Source organism: Serinus canaria, chromosome 1A (assembly GCF_022539315.1).
Source record: "Serinus canaria isolate serCan28SL12 chromosome 1A, serCan2020, whole genome shotgun sequence".
Taxonomy (NCBI): domain Eukaryota; kingdom Metazoa; phylum Chordata; class Aves; order Passeriformes; family Fringillidae; genus Serinus; species Serinus canaria.
This window is the reverse complement of record NC_066314.1, coordinates 19105376-19125113: the sequence shown is the minus strand read 5'-3', so window position 1 is coordinate 19125113 and position 19738 is coordinate 19105376. Positions and strand designations below refer to the sequence as shown.

The window sequence follows — 19738 nt, the reverse complement described above, 5'->3', positions numbered from 1 at the left end:
AAACCCTCTTTTTCTAATGTGCATCATATCTAAAACTGACAGATCTGGCAGGGCAAGCAGCTTCCCTCAGCCCTTCAAGAAGACTACAAAGATACCACCTTTGCTTGCCAGGTGCATCACGCAGACTGAAAGGCAGAAGTGAGAAATGGTTTTAAGTACCCACCAAAAGAGAAAGAGAACAAGGAGTCTCAGGCACCGGAATCCTGGTACATATGGGATTACTGTACTGCCATCTGCTAAATGTTGTTCAGAGATCATAACTGCAGTGCTCCAAAAGATTTAAGAAGAAATCCTGCCTGACTAAGCTGAAGATTACAGTCCAAGACTACTTTCTAATCAGTGTTCCTGCAATATAAAGTGACTTTTTTAATGCGGGCATTACTATCATATGCTTTGTATTATAGGCAGATGAAGGACAACATCACATTAAATCATATGAAATCATTGTTTATGGAAAGAAATTCCGTCACATCAACAGTATGAATACATATTTGAAAAAGCAAAGAACTGTAAACACAGGCAGGTGCATGCACCTGACCAGCTGGATCGATAAAAGCAAAGCTTTAATTTGCAAGTGAGATTTCTTCACAAGGGCTTGGTCTTTTTCATACACCACAGTGTTTTGCCCAAGCCACATGTGCAAGGTTATGAATACTGAGATGTGAAAACCAAGAAGAATTATGTGAACTGTCCAAAATCTCCTCTACAAGTGAAAGGGGATTAAGTTTATCTTTAAAATTAAAGTAAACATCACATACTTAACACATCTGGATATAAATACATTTAAAAATAAAGCACAGCATTTGAAGTTCACGTTCAACATTGTCTAGAGGTTTAAACAGAATTACAAACTTCAAGTCTGCCTATAGGACAGCTAAGAAGTTACAATAATTGTTTCCTCTAGTCTCAAGACCACAAGGTGTCACGCCATCTACTTCATAATAATTCCCTTTTGTACCAGTCTTCAGCGCAGAGAGGGACAGAAGCAGACTGCTGTTCCAGCTATTAGATAATGAATTCTTGATTTGCACTCATTACTACCAATAACTGAAAAATCTGCTTGTTTCCAAACTGGTCTCCTTAACTGCTTCATTTTTAAAACTGAAAAACCAGTAGAATGCCACTATTGCTGTCATTATTTTAGACTTCAATGGCAGCACTGCAATGATTGATAATACACTGTGTATCAGGATACATCACGGTGGAATTTGAAGATATGCCCCCCTGCTTTAACAAACCATGGCCATTATATATATAAATACATGAGATGAAATACAGCAACTTTGAGGCTCTGAAGACATCAGACCTGTTAAACATTGTACCTGTTTACGGTATGGTGCAATCACTCCAATATCTGTCACTGGTACTGAGGAGTATTCACTTCTAGCCAGCTGGCAGCAGTACATCATTACTTGAACTGCTTCAGCTGGATTAAACCATGAAGGACTGCGACCTTCACGTGTTTCACTGCCCTGTATTGGGGGAAAGGAAATAAGATGATGGAGATCAGGTGCAGAAATGACTACATACTTATTAACACATTATTCTTATACCTCCTGAATACAAAAAGCGTGATGGAATATTATATATAATTTCTCTTCCTCTCTATACACCTTTTCTAGAGAACAAGTATCACCTCACACTTTATATATATATATCTTTTATACATTTATAAATATAATTGATATAACAGTATTTTAAGTATGCAACAAAGGAGTTGTATCTCAACTCAGAACAACATGTTAATAACCTGGCATCTTGCTTTTTTCAAGGTGGAAGAGTTCTAAACCAAGCCTCTCCAAGTAGAAAATATTACCACTTCTTACTAACTTCTGGAAGATTAAAGAAAATTTTTTTTCCCAAGGTACTACTTTTTCCCCTGCCAACTTAAGGTCTAATGATCCTTTAGTTTTAGAAGTTTTATTCTAGAGCATTTATTCTAAAGAAATCAGCAAACTGCTAGCAAGCCTATACAGTTATTTCACTGTATGAACATTTCACATACCTTTATTCCATGAAAAATTAATGGAAATCCCTTCCTGGGCAATTTCTCCCAATTCAAGAAAGAAGTCACTACTGAGGTATCCGCACAAACTTCTAGCTCCTTATGATAAAACAATTTAGATGGTAAGGCAAGCAATGCAGAATGTGACCTGTAGTTCTTTGTGAGTTTAGTGATCTGCAAAGACAAAATCCAAAATCTGTAACTGAAACAGGAAATTGTTCATCAGACTTCTCAGAACACAGCTACTACCTTACCATCTGGTAGCATTTAGCACTTCTAAGGCTGCCAAAGAACTGTATTCAAGGCTAAAACTGCAGTTGTGGTCTTCTGTAAGTAAGAAGTACACCAAAGCAGTTTATTGAAGGACCATCTCCTTCCCCTCTAAAGGAGAAACAAAGAGAATTGAATGTACATGATAGACAAATGGATCATTCTCCAGTTTCTTGAAACATTTGATGTATAGACACATTCTCCTTTTTTTAAGAGCCAGATTATTTCCATGGAGTTTGAATGGATGAACAATGTCTTCTTTTGAAGAAGTCTTGAGACGCAAATGGGGAGCATCTGAGCAGCTGACAAAAGCTGGCCTTAAAACATCTATTTGTCTTTAAATGAAAGAATAATCTTAAGAAAGCATTCCAGAAAGTAATAACCAGCTGAAAAAAACCTAGTCTTGTAAAAGGGATGACATAGGATATTCCAGTCAAAACCTATCCTTAAAGCCCTCCCAATTTCCCAGTCTCTCACTATGCCAATTCTTCTTCAGCACTGTGTAAGGAACACAATGACCAGAGTTTGCACTAAGAGATTTTAGGAGGAAGTGTGACAGGTTTTTCAGCAGGCTGAACCTGATCTAAAGCCCAGGTCCAAACACCCTCACTTTCACCCTTAAATCTGCCATCAAATTTCCTCCCTTCTCTACTTCCATGGTCATCTAGCCATCTTTTGCTCTCAATTTAGTCCTTTGAAGTATGTTAGCATGAGAATAGGAAGGCATCTTAGGAAGCTTAACATCAGCCCTATGTTTTGGGGCTGATCAGTAATTAAAAGCAGCTCAAACATCTCTACTTTTTTAAATACTATGCTACCTCTGCCACTTAACATAGATTTTAGGTCCTTGTCCATACAGGAGTCTGGGGAAGCTATCCTTCAAAGCAAGACATGATACAGAAAAAAGAACAATTTCTCTTCTTCCCTTTGTGAAACATGATGTTTGCAAAATTAATCTTCAAAGAAGAGACTCTGTTTGTCTTTTTATGTTAAAAGCAGACATTGTGCTTTTTCATCTGTGAAAAATGAAGTTATGGTAAACCTGCACTATGAACATGAAAGGGAATTTTAAGCTATTATTTACAACTGTACTTAGTGCACCATATTTGACTTATGATACTTTAGAATAGAGGATCCCTTCAAAGAAAAGTTTTAACATGCTGAAGGACTCAGCATTTTTACTATTCAGACTACATATGCAAACAAATCAAGCATTTCTACAGAATTCATGCTCAAGCTAGACTTACTAAGCATCAGGGAGCAAAATGGTGGTAAGAAACCACAACTTCTTTTTTGATTGAGCTGAAAAAGGTTGATGAAAAGTTTAACTTACCAACAAAGGATTGTATGCTCCACAGGCACCAAAAGCATCCTCATCTCTCAGGTACAGCTCTCTTGATGACAGTCTTTCTAGCAAGGACATACTTAATCCAAAAGACTGTGCAAGTTTAGATTTTATTACTGGCCCTAACTGCTTCGGATCTCCAACGAGAATTATCTGTGTACGAAATTTAGGAACATCCATTTTAGATTAAAACAATTATTACTGAAACTTCATTTTATAATGACACACGTTTCAAAATTCAGAGATCAATTCATATAAAGTATTCTGCTTTCCTTCAAATATTTGTTTGCAAAGGACAGAAGTACGTTATCTTAAACAAAACACATCTTTTACTTTGATATCTCCCACACAGAACCAGTCCTCCCAACATAGACTAGTACTAGATGTAAAGAAACTTGTTTAAGTGTTAAGAATTGATATAATGCATGAATAATCTCTATTAAAAAACTCATAACCAGAAAATGGCTGCTTGCACTCTACATAATCCACAAAATATGACAATAATAAACAAACGTTTTCCCTTTCAGTAAATGATGTTAATAGAACTACCTGTCCATCAGCTTCTGAAATCAATCCAATAGGAATAAGACTCTCCGGTTCACTTGCTTGACCTGCCTCATCCAGAATCACATGAGTGAAATGTCCAAGCCTATAATTAAGTAACATTAACCTGAAACAGGGCTGTTTTCAAATTAGCTCATTCTGCCACCCTGTGGTTGACCTCAGCAATTGTGTTAACATCCTTGTCAAGTGTGCCAGGCAACCCCATGGACACAGAGCAAAGCTGGGTATTTCCAGAAGGAAATATAGAAAAAACAACCCCCTAACTTTCATTTTTCATCTTTGATTTCACTTACATACTCTGATATACACAAACTTTAATTAAAGCATTGTAGCAAAGTTATGATACTTAGAAAAGCTTCCCTTATTCTCAGTTTCCTTAAGATATTGAATTAAACAATGCACTTGGTGTAGCAAAGACAATCCCCAAGCTTTGTTTCTGCCAAACAACTCGAGATAGTGAGGCTTCAGACTGTCCTTTTCCGAAGTTAAAGTCCAAGTCAGAGACAACTCTAGTTAAAAGAACTTGATATGATAGTTGTTTACAGTTAGTAAAGGTGACTTGATAAAAGCCAAATACATTGTAATTTTTTGTGTGGCAATCATTTTGAGCCAAAGTGATTGTCAAGAGGAATGTAATTTCCACCAGCGGCAGACAAGACATTATTGTTTCAAAAATCTTAAACATTTTTCAAGATGATTCTTAAATTTACCATGGGGAAAGTTTCTGCTTAAACATTACTAAAACCAAGTGCCTTGCTCTCTTACACAATACAGGTTCATGCAATAAACTATTAAAACAGCCCAAGTTACAGGTCAGACAGTCTGTAAAAGCTCTGGAGTTTGTGTCATGAAGCCACTTCTGCGATACTCCCATCTATAGTACTGTACCGTGTATCTGTTTGATAAAACAATCCTGCACTGCTGCATGTTGTAATTACAATCCTGGACCACAATGCCTTCTGAATATCATCACCATCTTTGCAGTAAGGTTTCACCATGTCATCAATTTGCTGCAGAAACAAAAAGGTAAAACAACTTGCCAGCCTAAAACAGAACTTTTAAATTTGAATAGAAAAGCTCTCTGAAAACTATTTTAAAAGCTGAGCAAAACACAGACTAATACGCATTCATACACCAAAATGAATTAATTAATTTGCCTAAGCAAAATAGTACATATGCAAGACATCTCTGCATTATTTTAAGGATAATTTCTATATATACACACACATATATGTGCATATATACATATACACACACATATGTATATATATATACAAATGTATATCTCTGTATACAGACACTTACATGTAAATACATATACAAGATGACAATCCTACTTGCTTACTTTCTGTTTAAGCAGTCTTAACCTGGACTGATAACAAAAAAAATCTAAATGAAATCAAAAATCCCCACCATTGCCTATTTGCTGTTTGTAGAGTTATTCACAGCAAGAAAAAGGTGAAGATCCTATGCTCATACAATCAAATTAAGCATTATGATCAACTTTCCAGTTAACCTTCTGGAAAAGCTGAAGCAATATAATACTCTGGATGCTAAGCAAACCTAAGCAGCCTCATAGCCACTGAGAGTTAAAATACTAAATCAGTATTTTAAGGTAAAAATATTAAAATAGAAATCTTAAGTGGCAGGTATCTGTAATATTTACCTCTGCTGACCTGAAGGCAGCATTAACTCGAACCATAGTTCCTGGTTTTAAGAGATTGCTTTGATGCAACCGCAAGCAAATCAAATCTGTTGCAGCGTTTGATGGTGCACATACCAAAATCCGACTGTCTGGCAGAGTAAAGTGTATCTACATTAAAGAAGACAGATATTAAAAAAACAAAAAAGGTTATTTGAGAAGCAGTAGTGCAAACATTCCCGTTTTATTTCACCAAATGCAGAACCCATAAGAGTTTTGCACATGTGTGATTTCCATTCATTCTTTTGCAGTTCAGTAATGCTCCTGCCAACAGTCATGACTAAGTAGTCTCAAACTGAGTGTATGCATAACAGAACTAATTAATGATTATCATATTAATGTATACCTTTGTTTCATGAATACATTATGCACTACTGGAATCACAAGGTAGACACTGTTCACTGAAGTTTTAAAGACAAAAAGGCTTGAAAATAAACCATTCAGAATTCTTTTAAATCCATATGAAGATGGATTTGCCTCCTTTTATGGAGCTGTAGAAAATTATTTAAAAAGAGTATTTTGAAAACTCCTTTGGAAAAAAATACGATGGCACTTACAGAAATACTATAAACCTTCCAACATGGAAAAGACTAGAGACGACTGATTTGTTATTTACTACTACCTGTAAAATAGCTTCAATTACTGTTACTGTTTTTCCAGTTCCTGGTGGTCCAAAGAGAAGATAAGGTGTTGGGCGACATTCACCACTCAGTATCCTTTTCACTGCCAGTTTCTGTTGCACATTCAGCATAGGATTGAAAAACTCCCCATCTCTCTGTTTAAGTGCCACAGTTTCACCAACTATAATCAAGACAAGCATATCTCAGAACCCCACATATACTTTTAACGTATGTAGATTAATGCAATTCCAATTCACAATATAGTTCTGCACATTTTTTGTTTTCCTTTTGTGGTAACAACCAATGAATTTCTTTAAAATTCCATTTTCATTTAATACAAAGTAGAAAATAAGCCATTAATATTTCCAAAGTGTACTGGCTCTTTATTGAAAGGCAGAAAAGGAGCATGATTACATAACCAAAAAATCAATAAAAACTCTATTCAGTAATTTTAGAATCCACTTCACTTTCTTGTCCTAGAACAGCAAAACCTGAGCAACTTCCAGTAAGTGGCACTTTGTGAATGGTACCGGTACTACATGATCAGCCTTCTGCTACAAATGTGAGAATTTTTTTTTCTTAATCCTGTCTGAATTAGTTTAGCTTTAGCTTTCCACAGCAGAATCTTATTAACCTTTGGAGAGAAGTGCCTTCTAGGTAATTTCTCAGTAATTCTTTAGCACACTTTTGATAAAAAATGACATGACCACTCTCCTCTTAGGCATTTCGCCACAATGATATTTAAAGTCATACTTTCAAAAAAAAAGCCTAGGAATAATCCAGGATACTTAAAAAAGTTTTAGATCTTTAGCAAAGCTTTCCTAAAGATGAGAGACAGCATCCCAATAAAAAATTGAAAATTCTGAACATGATGAAAAAGTTTTGAGTAAATGACTGGGAAATAACTATTTATTCATTACAAAATAAATCATCCGATGCTTGCTCCCCCTTCCCCCAAAGTGAAGTGTTCAAACCCAGCCTGGACGAAATCTGGGCAACCTGGTCTAGTGGTGTTCCTGACCATGGCAGAGGGGTTGGAACTAGATGATCTTTAAGGTCCTTTCCAACCCAAATAATTCTATATTCTGCAAATTATAGATGTTTAACTAATGCACCAAAAGCCTCCATAGAAACTTCTGGCTAGTATTTCTAGAACTTGTCTTTAAAGGCAGAGCACAAGGACATCTTAAAGCTATCTTACTTAGCCCTGATTTACTGATATGATACTTATTATTACAGCACAGAAAATATACCAAGTTGGCTTGTTTGCAGAGTTACTCTCATCACCTCTGTTATGTTCACCTCCCTTGATGTCATACCTTTTGTCTGCTTGTTCTGCTTTTTTTTGACCTGAAAAGGAAAGGTGAAGATAAATGCATTTATAACCTTAAGAAGACAGGCAACTATCTTCCCTGATACTTTTGAAGTTGCTAAGCTTTAATTTTTTTCCCATTAATCAGAATATCTACCATTAAGAGAGAAAGGTAATAGTAGGTGAAGGTGCCAGGAATTTCCATGTTAAGTTTAAGATTTCTAATACTTTGGCTCTGTTAACATTACATTTATTTCAAAAATACTCTGAAGGCTCAGATGAGGATTTTGAAGCCATGATTACATAATTTGTTTGCTTCCATGAAAGCAAACAGTCAAATTCCAGACCACTTTGAAAGATACATTAATCTTCCTTGGTGGACACGTTCCTTCAGATTGCAGCACAGGAGAAAACTGCTTGTAGGGAATGTGGTGTTGGCAAGGTTCTGCACCTCATGCCTCAAACATCTTAAAAATACTGATTCCAAACCAGATTGCTTGATTACTCCTTCTTGTAAAGCACAAACTCCAGGTGAAATAATTAGGGAATTAGGAAAAAATCTTGAGTGTAAAGGTGATAAAGCACAGGTTATGCAGGCACTTTGAAAACTCTAGACAAAAATAAAGAAATGCTGCCACATGCCCCCAAGCTGACTTGATTTAGTGTTGGTGACAGTCTTGCTTCAAAAAGGAAAGAGAATTAGGTACCCTCCAAAAGTCCTTTCTACATTTTATTAATATATTATAAGTGGCAGTTGAGCCTGGGTAAATCTACTCAGAACAGGATGATTATCTTCTATTAAAAAATTATTTCCTGCCACATTGACTGGACTAACATATCTACTCAACAGTAGCTATGAAAATTAGTCTAAGGCAAATCTGACAATTTCCATCACAATCACACACTTTTTAAATATGCACTTTCCATTTTGTAAGCTTTATAGTATCAGCTATCATAAAATCTCCCATCTCCAAAATTTCTGTCATTAGAATGCAGCAGAATACAACTTTGATTCTTTGACACTCCATTATGCAATTCCCTTCTGGCAATAGCTGTACAGTAAGTATCTGGTACCAATCTGAATGAAGGAACATTTTAAGGAACACTTACAGAATAGTTACCTTACTTTCCTGCTGTGAAGGCTGTTTAGGGCCATCATCAACAGCACAATACTCTGTAGTATTCTGGGTCTTGATAGCTTGTGGTGATTGCAACACAAGCCTTTCTGGAAATAACACTAAATTTAGCAGAGAAAAAGAAAGTAGAGAAATTTCAAACACACGCTTTGCATGTTTCACTGATTAATTTTACTGTTGATACATCAGCTTAGTCTGAGCTGCCAAAATTGGTTTATCAGAACTAAGGTGGTAATATGCTAAATTCACATGCATTCCTCAACTCATGAAACAGGAAATCAGTTTTTTTTAATAAATTCTGAGGTAACACAAAGCATGGCCATTTCACTGGCTGTTATTATAGCAGTATGCATGATTCCTGCATTTCTTGTTGGCTCTAACAGTTCACAAAGCTTGCTTCCTCTCCTCCTGCCTGTGATGGCTCACAGATGAAATAATTTTGACAAAACCTTCTATACTTCAGCACTGTTTTTTCCTCTTAAAAACCAAACTAAAACAAAAAGCCCCTAAGGCATGGGAAACTCCCGTAAGAACAAATTATAGTGCATTCTTCCAGTATGCCCTGATGTGAAAGCAATAAAACCCACCAGACTCCTCACTAAGAAACTCCTCTAGACAGCTTAACAGTCAAATGAAATGTACCTTTTTCACCCAGGTACACAGCTTGCTGAATGGCCAACTGGCATCGCCTGCTGGGAATACTGGAACCAGAATACAGATTTGTAATTAAAGTAAAAGCTTACATTTCCATATACTATGACAGCACACTCCTATAAGTTACCTGGTACTTTTTAGTGCGTATTAAAAAAAAAAAAGGTCTTATACAAAATGTGTATTTAAAAAAAAAAGCATATATTGGGCAATATGCTGCAGAAGTATAAACAGCTTAGCTATGAATAATATTGACACACATAGTCTCTAGCTTTTCAGTGATACAAAGATGTCCTGGTGTTCAACACATTCAAGGAACTTCTTTGCAAAGCTGAATTTACAGAGAAGATTATGTAACTCCAAACAGGTAACAACATCCCATGAATAAAACAAAAGTATAAAAGAATTGGAGGTTATCACCCACTATTTTTACTTCCTGCATAGTCTTGCAGCCATATTAGTACAGAAAAAAACAAACCAACCAAAAAAATCTAAAACAAATACCCCCAAACACCCCACCTCACTCCTCCCCATTTTGTCTGACATCAGTGTGACTATCTAGAAATGATTAAGATAACAACTCTTTGAACACTTTACAGTTACAGTCTTTTAACCATGGTAGTGGTAAAGGTGCGTTGAGGAAAAGAAGTGAAAAAATTGGCAAGATCTTAATTATGTCTTTCTCTGTGTCCACTAAAATAAACAGTTGATGGTCATATTTTAGACATCATTCTACTAGAGGAATCATTCAACACAGCTTTCTGTAAGCTTATAAAAACACCTGCAATGAACAAATTCCACATCCATGGGCTCCAAGTTGTAAGCACGTTCAAAGTCAGCATTAACCTTAAGAGTAACATCTTCCTCACATATCTGTTACAAAGATAAAAAGTCAGGATACTGATGAAGATTTAGTACTTTAAATACAAAGAAGCACTTCTGAAAGCACTTAACCCCCCACCAACTCCAAAAAGTAACTCTAGATTTACCTACAAACAACACATTCCATATCTAGATTATGTTAAAAGTTCTTTCAGAGCAGGCAAAGATTATAATCTCAAAATAATAGGGAAGCCATAGTCATCAAAAATACAACAAAAATACAAAATCATCAGTCAAAATATAGATAAAGTAAACCTATCTTCCCAGAAGTCAGGTTAAAAAAGTCTGTAACTCCAGGAATTGCAAGATTCCCTTATAAAGCCTGTGGACCACAGTATTTTCCAGAGGATAAACACTTTGCTTACCTCAGCGACATAGGCAATGTACTCTATTATATGATCTGAGTAGACCTGACTTTTCAAGATCACCTTATCACCTAGTTGTAAACAAAGTTAAAAGGTAAAATACTGTTACAAGGAATAGTAACATCTTCACTCCAGCATGTAATTTCTCCTTCCCTACTGCACGTTTAAACTAGGAATTTGGAAGAGGCTAACTTCAGCAAAGTTGCTGTATCCATCAGTACTGTTTTGAAATGCCATACGTAGTTGTATATTATAAAAGGCATCTAGTATTGATGCCATCAGACAAAACCTCTTGAAAACACTATTTTGTATATTATATTACCTGAAATTCTGAATTTAATTTTAGCTGCTTTCCCAGCCTTTTTGCTACACTTGTTGCTTTTTAAGCTATTACTACATTGTACAATTTATTTTTGCTGAAAGCCCCACCGATTATTGAAAAAGAAAAATCCTAAAGTATTGAACCCTCTGTAAGAACAGACACATGCAATGGTGCTTAGATAGCAGCCACCGTAAGACCGAGACACTAACAGAGTGTCCTTGTGTCCCCTGTCCCTGGTCCCCTGTCTAGCAGCCTAAATAAATAACTTGATACTCAAATATCTGAAAGACTTCTTTAAACAAATGAATAAACAATATAGTTTTCATTGTGAAAATATACATCAACATGCCATTTGACTTTATCTCACATTCATTTCTACCTGGAATCAGGCGAGGTCTGCCCTCTTCTACTCCTGGCACTTCCAGCACTAACAAGTTCCCATTCCTTTTTAAAGTAACCCCACTCATGTAGTAATCTTTTAAATCCATTTCTGCTTGGATGTCTTCAAGCCATAAAAGAGTAGAAAAGTTTGCTTTATAATTATCTAGATTAAGACGCTGGAAAAAAAAAACATTATACATTGTTGTTGTACACTAAGATATAGAACTCACTATTGCTAACATTAGACAAAACACTTCTTGAGACAGACTGTACAGCAACTAGGTTGCCAAATAAGATACCTAAATATATGCAGCCATGCACTAGATAGTATTTTAAACCTTCTTAACAGCCAAAGTGAGATTAGTCTAGTCTTTGAGCTCAAATACAATAGCCCCTCAGCTAAAGAGTTAACTGAGTCTCTCCCTACTACAGCAGCAGTTTCACCATCTGAATTCAGGGGCAGTCTACAGACTGAGTTCTATGCTCAATTTATGCCCAGAAAGCAAAACATCTAAATACATGGACAGAGACAGCTGAAAAGAGAGAGTCATGTCAGTCTCGGCCCTGGCTGATGATCGTGTGACTTACGGCAAGCTGAAAGAACCTGAATTTTCTCCCTCAGAGCTTAACGAATCTTACTGCAGAGGTATTCTCCAACAGCACCAACTTCTATCTAAGGTTAGGGTGTGGTTAAAAAAAAGTAACCATTAATGGCAGGCCTTCAGTGTAAAATTACTATAAACACTACAGGGCTTTATCTTCCTTTTTGAGAGAGGATGTCTAACCTACTAACTTAATGCTCTGACACCAAGTTTAATGTGAGATGTTTAGTCAGTAGACAATATAGCCTCTTACATTTTAAAAAAGTGTCAGCTCCAGTTTATAAGTACTTCAAATTCACAAAAACAAGTGAGTTGTGGCCGTATTCTACCAGAAATCAGAGCAAAGTTTTAGAGAAGGAATCATTGCAGTATTCTTGTTAAGACTTTATGGATTTTTTGGGGGGTGTTTTATATGTGTTCTGAAACTGCTATACTTGTGGTAAGAATTTGAACAAGATTTAGTGAATTACATCTGAAAATGTTTACAAAACCAATTTTGAACAACCAGAAAAGAATCCTCTGTTATTGCAATGATTTAAGAGATTGTGATTTTCTATGAAATAACTTTCCTGACACCTTAAAAAAACCCTTCCAGTGATGCCCAGAAAGTGAGAATACAGAGAAATCTTTGTTCAGCTTCTGTGATGTACACCCCCAATACACTTCAACTCTCTTTTCAGAGAAGTGTTTCCCATTTATGCTTTTGTGGTTTGTAAGCTTGGATTCTCTATCATACTGAAACCCATGGAAGTTATGGGATCTAAACTGAAGTTTAAGTCTACCTGACAATTGTTATGTCATCTTCTCTTACACTAAAGATATACACTATACATTTCTTCCTAAGTTAAAGGTGCTTGAACAAAAACACTGTATAAAAAAATATCTTTTATATAAAACCTACACTTACATACCTCTGCTAGGAGGGGCTGAAAAGTCAGTATGTCTAACTGCTGTTCCACACATTTTCTTAACTCATCTGGTATGGTAAAATGTGGGAGAAAGTTTGAACACCACCTTCTCTTATTTCTAAAATGAAAATGTACAACATAACATTTAGCTTGCTTAAGTAATGTACATAAGAACCAGCTCATTAACATGCCACATCACCAAGACTATAAACCCAAAACACAGTCACACACATGACAGACTAATGGCTCCTTCAAAGGGACAACTGAGAAGTTTGCTATACTGGGAAGAAAGGCAAGAGATCTTACAAAGATGCTCCTTAACACTGCAGGGAAAAAAAAATTAATGTGGCCAAAGCTCAACTGAAGGTGAAGCTGTCCAGTACTGTGGGGGACAACAAAAAGGCTTTAAAAATATGCCAATAGCAAAAAGCACTGCAGAAACAACATCGGCCCATTACAGGATGAGGATGGTCACTTCAAACACAGGGACACAGACAAGGCAGAGACATTTAATGCTTTCTTTGCCTCTGTCTTCAACATCGATGAGGGGCTAAGGGAATGACAGTGCCCTTAGCTGGAGAGTCATGACTGAGAAATTATAAACTCCAAGTTGAACCTGAACTTCTGCAGGATCTGCTGCTCCTGCTGGATTGATATAGGTCTATGGGACCTGATGGTATTCATCTGAATACTCAAGACCTGGCTGACATCATCACAAGACAGTAAAGCTTTTGATACTGATCTCAGAGGATCCTTCAGGACAAAATATCCAACCCACAGCTGGATAAATACATCATGTGACAGGTGAGCAACTGGTTCACAGGCTGGGCACAAAGGGTTACAGTGAAGGGGGTGACATCTGACTGGTGACCTGTCCCTAGTGGGGTTTCACAGGGCTCCATCTTAGGGCCCTGAAGTGTTTTCTTCAACATCCTCTCAGATGACTTGGAAGCCAGATTTGAAGGTATACTGAGTAAGTCTGCCGATGATACTAAATTGGGAGGAGCTGAGGACTCCCTCAGATGCAGAGCAGTGCTGAAGAGAGACCTACACCAATCAGAAAGATAGACAACCACCAACAAAAGGTTTGAATGAAAGATGGGAGACATTAGTCAGATATAGACATTAAAGTTGTGTAAAGAATTAAGAAGCTTATTGTCTCAGAAAACTATTCTCAGTTTCCCATTTTTTTTCTTAATAACACAATTGTTACTAAATAGAAAACTAAGGAACAGTTTTTTATCTTACTACCACACTACACATTAGAGATTCTGTTTGAAAAACCTACAAAGAAACCAAGCAGTAATTATGAAAACAACCTCTTCTATCAGAAATGTCCACAATCATCTTGTTTACAACTTAAATAAAAACATGTAGAGATTCTCCCAGTTTCACATTTTCTTTCTCAGCATTACAGAACAGATATAACAATACCAAACAGAGCAGCGTTAGGTAAGTATTATTTTATGCTCAAAGTGACAGTACCTTTTGTGTTTAGGGGCAGCCACTGTTGTCTTTCTTAGCTGAGAATCTGGGATATTTTTAGGCTTTCCTGGAGAATAAGGTTGTACAGGTGCTATAAGTAATTCTTCTTCATTTGTTACAGTGGCTTCAATATAGCGGCCAACAGTAAAATCAGAAAAGCCAAGCAACAAGAGCTCTTTACTGTGTCCATGAATCCTTCAAGTAAGCAGAAGTTATCTTCTAAAAATCAAATTGGTCACACTTCATTTTCCCCAGCCGTGACATCTTTCCAGTTACATGAAAGTAACCCCACCTTAAGTTCAATCCAGGTATCCCAAATAATTAAAAAAACCCACCCAACCCACACATCCAAAAAATACCAACTCAAAACCACAGCAAATATCTCAACCCCACAATTTCATCAAAATCTTGGATAAAATGCAAAATTCCTCCACTCAACATACTAGGGCACAGAATTAATACTTCTGTTGCAAGGAACATCTTGGAATTATTACTACTGCAAAAGAAGAGCCAAACAGGTCCATCAGAGGAACCTGAAGCAAATCCCTTCACTGTCTTCAGTAACTGCTTGGCAGCACCTTGTGAAAGGCTACTCAGAACTGAACCCTAACTGTAAACACATGAATGGAGAAAGTAGGAAAAATCCTTTAATTCTGGAAAACATACTTTATATGTGCAAGTGTTGCTTGGGCAGTGACACATGAGAAAAAAACAGGAGGTTTGTTCAGATTGGTTTCTACAAAACTCAAGCACTACGACAGTGCAATTCTTTAACTACATGGTCCAACACTGCTACCACATGTCTGAAACAAACGCATCCCAGAAGAATTCCAGCTTACCTTCTCTTTGGCAGGAAAACCACTTTTGCCAACTAAGACTACCTGCTCAGGTTAAAACTATATCCTGTTTTTCTCTGATATAAAAACTCAAAACAGACACCGATCTGCCCAAATTTATGGTCAACATTTGCAGTCTCTTATGGTCTCTTAAGTGGCCAGCGAACACTTGCTAACTTTATGCTGCAGCCTCCCATGAAGCTTTGTGTGGCTTACTCTGTATTATTAGAAGATTCTAAGACTTTGTGACTTTCATGCATTTGCAGTGAAATATAAATCCTTCTTTCTACATGTCTTTTTCATGGAGAAAGCCATGGGAGGCAAGCCATGCCTGCAGCTCTATCCTTCAAACTAGAGCTAAATCATCCTCCTAAGAAATTTTTTACCTCTTACTTCAGTATTTAAAATGATAAGAGAAGTAGTGTGAATATTATTGCAGCATAATGAAACCTTGTTTTCCTCTGTCCAACTTTTCCTTTACCATCCTAGGAATCAATGGCTGTGGAAGACAAAGTCTGCAGAGCTACAGCTGGAAGCAAGTGAAAGTTACACAAATGTAAGCTTCTCCATGTAAGGTTCTTACTTGAATGCAGGAGCTCCCACAAAGCCCCTTGCCATTCTTAACTATGAATGAATAAAGTATTTTGTATAGCTGAGTATTTTTTTTTTTTCAAGGGTTTTCTAAGATTTGCAAGCCACTTCCTCTGTGAATTACACCTTCAGTGAAGAAAGCTTCTTCTTTCCTATTTCAGCATACATAACTTGAATTTCCCATCACAGAACAGGAAAACTTGAGATCGGGTCATGTAGTAATACAGGATACTAAAGACTAGAAGAAATACATCAGACAACACAAGAATTCCCAGGAAATCTGCATTAGCTCCAGTGCTCATGGATCAATGGATTTACTACTAAGAATATATCTATCTGCAGGCATTATCTTCACCTCACTGTGTCATTTTAGAGATGTAACCTACTCCCACTCATATTGCTTCATTAGCTACTACAATCTTCTTTCAATAAAAATTCAGAATCAAGCACTGAAATGGTAACTACTTTCAAAGTCACACAGATTTCCAGATGCTTTGCTAATACGTATTGGCTTACTTTACACTACACCATGTGCCTGTTTTGACTGGGGTAGAGTTAATTTTCTTCGTCGCAGCTAGTATGGGGCTCTGGCTTGGATCTGTGCTGAAAAGTGTTGACAGCATAGCGATGTTTTTACAGTGTTGAAAAGGGCTACCACAGAGTCAAGGCCTTTTCCTCTTCTCATATTGTCCCACCAGGGAGGAGTCCAGGGGTGCACAAGGAGTCGGAAGGGGACACAGCTAAGAGAGCTGACACCAGCTACCCCAAGGGATAGTCCACATCATAGGGCATCATGCTCAGTATATAAAGCTGGGGGAAGGAAGAAGGAAGGACATTCTGAGTGATGGCATTTGTCTTCCCAAGTTACCATCATGTGTGATGGTTGCCCTGCTGTCCTGGGGATGGCTGAACACCTGTCTACCTACAGGAAGTGAATGAATTCATTGTTTTACTTTGCTTCTGTTAGTGGCTTTTGCTTTACATTTCCAACTGTCTTTATATAAACCTATGAGATTTCTCACTTTTACTCTTCCCATTGTCCCTGTCGTCCCACTGGAAGGAGTGAGCGAGCGGCTGAATGAGGATTAGCTGCCAGCTGGGGTTAAAGCACAACATGCCAAGGAGAGAATTTTGCTCAGAAACAAAACTTTTAAGTCTATTTTCATTACTTCTTGGTTTTGTATTGGTTAGAAATAATGGAAAGAAATACTTACACAGGTGTGCATATAATCACTATGGATATTTTTTCACCTGGTGATATCACAATTTCTGGAGTAATATTGCTGAGCTTAGTTGGTTGCTCCACATGGTCTTTTTGCTCACTTTCTCCACTTTGCATATTTTCATCTTTCACAGAGGAATTTTTTTCCTTTGTCCTTGATAAATTTGTATCTTGAAAATTAATTCCTTCTGTAGTAAATGTATAACAATAAACTTTGTTATCACAATTTCTATTGCTAACATAGGCAAGTATTCTCAAACGAACCTACTGGTCCTTCTGAGGAGCTAACATTCAGCATTCGAACACTCTCATTTCACTATACCTGGAATGACTCCATTCTTCATAATGGATGTATGGTTCAATGACTCACATGTTGTTCCTCCACTGTTGTTAAATGAATTAATTGCAGCTTTTGAGAGGTTTTCTTGATTTATTGGAAAAGATAGTCTGTTCTCACAGTTTTGAGGAATCTCAACACTGAATTGCTTGTCTTTCACCCATCCAGCTAATCTGCAGCTGATTAAGGACTGTGGTACGCTCCCTTTATTCCTAGAAGTAGTTATGTGATTAGTTACATAATTAAGGGCATGGTGAATGTTCTTGAAGTTTATTTCTACCTGAAGTCAAATACAATTGTCTGCAGAAGGTTAGTTCCCCTTATTTCATAATTCCTATCAGAAAGAAATTGCACTGCTGCTTCTAACTAATGAGGACAAGAACCTCTGCTTTATGTTAATATTTCTAGGTTGCATCAACCACCATATAAAGCATATAAAAATACCATGTATAATGTAAACAATGGGAGCTAAAAGTTCATCATTGGGTAGCCAACTCTTAGGAAAGACACAGAATAACAAAAAATGGATTTGCAGGTTTGTTTTCATTTAAGCCTTGATGCCCAGATAAGAAAAAAACCCCACACAGAACCCCAACCAACCAACCCCCAAAAAACGCCCACCACCAAACCAAAACCCTCATAAGGATACATCAACATAGTTCTTTAGCATCCAAGTTCACAAAAACAAAAAAACCAAAAAAAAAAAAAAGAGAAAAATTCTGGTCTGGTTTTAATACACAAATATGCAACAGTCCTCTTGTTCTAAGAGGTGGAAGATGGCAGAGTATCTGCAGCTTAAGTTAAACACACAAGTACAAGCTTTTGCTTCAATCCTTGTTCTCAGAAGGATTTTACTATGATTGAAAAGAGATACAGGACTGGGGAGTCTCAAAGCACTATCTGCAAGATAAATGCTCAATATCAAAAAGACTATCCTACAGACATTAAATTCAGTGTGAATTTAATTCCATAGTATTTGGAGGTTACTTGAACATCATAAATCACAAGGCTCAAAAAGAAGAGACTTCTGAATGTAAAACAGGTTAACAGATAGATAGAGTGATAGAAACAAAGAAATCTTAAAACAATTAGATAGGCTTACTCAATCCAAACCATCATTCTTTTAGATTCCCCCTGCTTCAGAATTCCAAAGTCAGTCATTTTTGATACTTTCAACTCTCCTTTGTCTCTCGTTATGTCTTCATAAGGCTCATCCACATTACCATCATTAGAGTGAGATTGTCTGCAAAAATAATTTTAGGTAGCAGTTTTTAACTAATAGGCTCAGCAAATATCTTTGATTCAGCATAGGTTTAAGAAACACTATACCAAGGCACAATCACAATATTTAGAAACAAGCAGGTGAGACAGTTCATTTTTTTCTCAGCCATTTATACTTCCAAGACAATTAGATTAACTAATTTAAGCAGCAACAAGTCTTTTGTCAGCAGCACAATAAACCAGCATAAAACTTTGGATGCAAGACTAAAATGATTGAGGAGTTAATGAATCCCTGCTGAAGAGCTAAATCAAATGGTGAGTGAAGTAATTTCATTTTCATGGCTCTCTTTGGGAGTGAGCAAAGACACAACAAAGAGCAGCTCCTTAGCAAGAGGCATGATTAGCACTACAGCTAAGAGATAAAATGACTAAACTGGAAGTGTTTCAACTATCCACTTGTGTCTTCTGCTTACTGTTCCTATCTGAAATCAGCAAGTTGAGGACAAAATTAAAAACTAGTTGAAAACCAAATACTTCCCCTGAAAACTTTTATTACATACGACTAATGAAAAATGCCTATGAAACCAGGCATATGCTCTTTACTGTCTGAAACACTGAGCACAGGTATAAAATCTCGGTGTCTTCGACCTGTAAAAACAAATTTTCACATGGTTTCTATTGTGTAATTAAGAAACTATTCATTTAGATAAAGTGGCATGAAAATAATTTAGAAATACTTTAATAATCTCACCAATATGTACACATCCTCAGTATCCCTGACTTATCTGACATGCTGAAGCAGAAAATGAGTGCAGCTGATTTTCATTAGCTATATCAATTTACTAGCCAAGCCCACTAGATGTCTCCCACTGCAGCCTAAGCTGCAGTTTTTGATATGGTAGATGTACACTTAACCTGAGAAATCACCCCTAAGGTCTACTTTTGCAATTTGGCTTTAGTAATAATTTTCTATATAAAATC

General features: G+C 36.7%; 2 protein-coding genes across 2 annotated transcripts in view; one reads left to right on the top strand and one right to left on the bottom strand.

Moving 5' to 3' along the window:
* The window catches only part of HDAC10 (histone deacetylase 10), a 480741-nt gene that overhangs the window by 173714 nt on the left and 287289 nt on the right, over positions 1–19738 (top strand). The gene's annotated exons all lie outside the window — the stretch shown is intronic.
* Positions 1–19738, bottom strand: part of MOV10L1 (Mov10 like RISC complex RNA helicase 1) — a 29140-nt gene that overhangs the window by 2278 nt on the left and 7124 nt on the right. The window contains exons 6-22 of the mRNA XM_050985903.1: positions 18639–18779; positions 14551–14745; positions 13858–14112; positions 13069–13183; positions 11554–11731; positions 10853–10923; positions 10387–10478; positions 9597–9655; positions 8940–9055; positions 7826–7856; positions 6509–6687; positions 5851–5997; positions 5073–5194; positions 4170–4269; positions 3609–3773; positions 2006–2179; positions 1323–1472 (exon numbers count right to left, since the gene is read on the bottom strand). Coding sequence (XP_050841860.1) covers positions 1323–1472; positions 2006–2179; positions 3609–3773; positions 4170–4269; positions 5073–5194; positions 5851–5997; positions 6509–6687; positions 7826–7856; positions 8940–9055; positions 9597–9655; positions 10387–10478; positions 10853–10923; positions 11554–11731; positions 13069–13183; positions 13858–14112; positions 14551–14745; positions 18639–18779 — 2290 coding nt within the window. The remainder of the gene's footprint in view (positions 1–1322; positions 1473–2005; positions 2180–3608; positions 3774–4169; positions 4270–5072; positions 5195–5850; positions 5998–6508; positions 6688–7825; positions 7857–8939; positions 9056–9596; positions 9656–10386; positions 10479–10852; positions 10924–11553; positions 11732–13068; positions 13184–13857; positions 14113–14550; positions 14746–18638; positions 18780–19738) is intronic.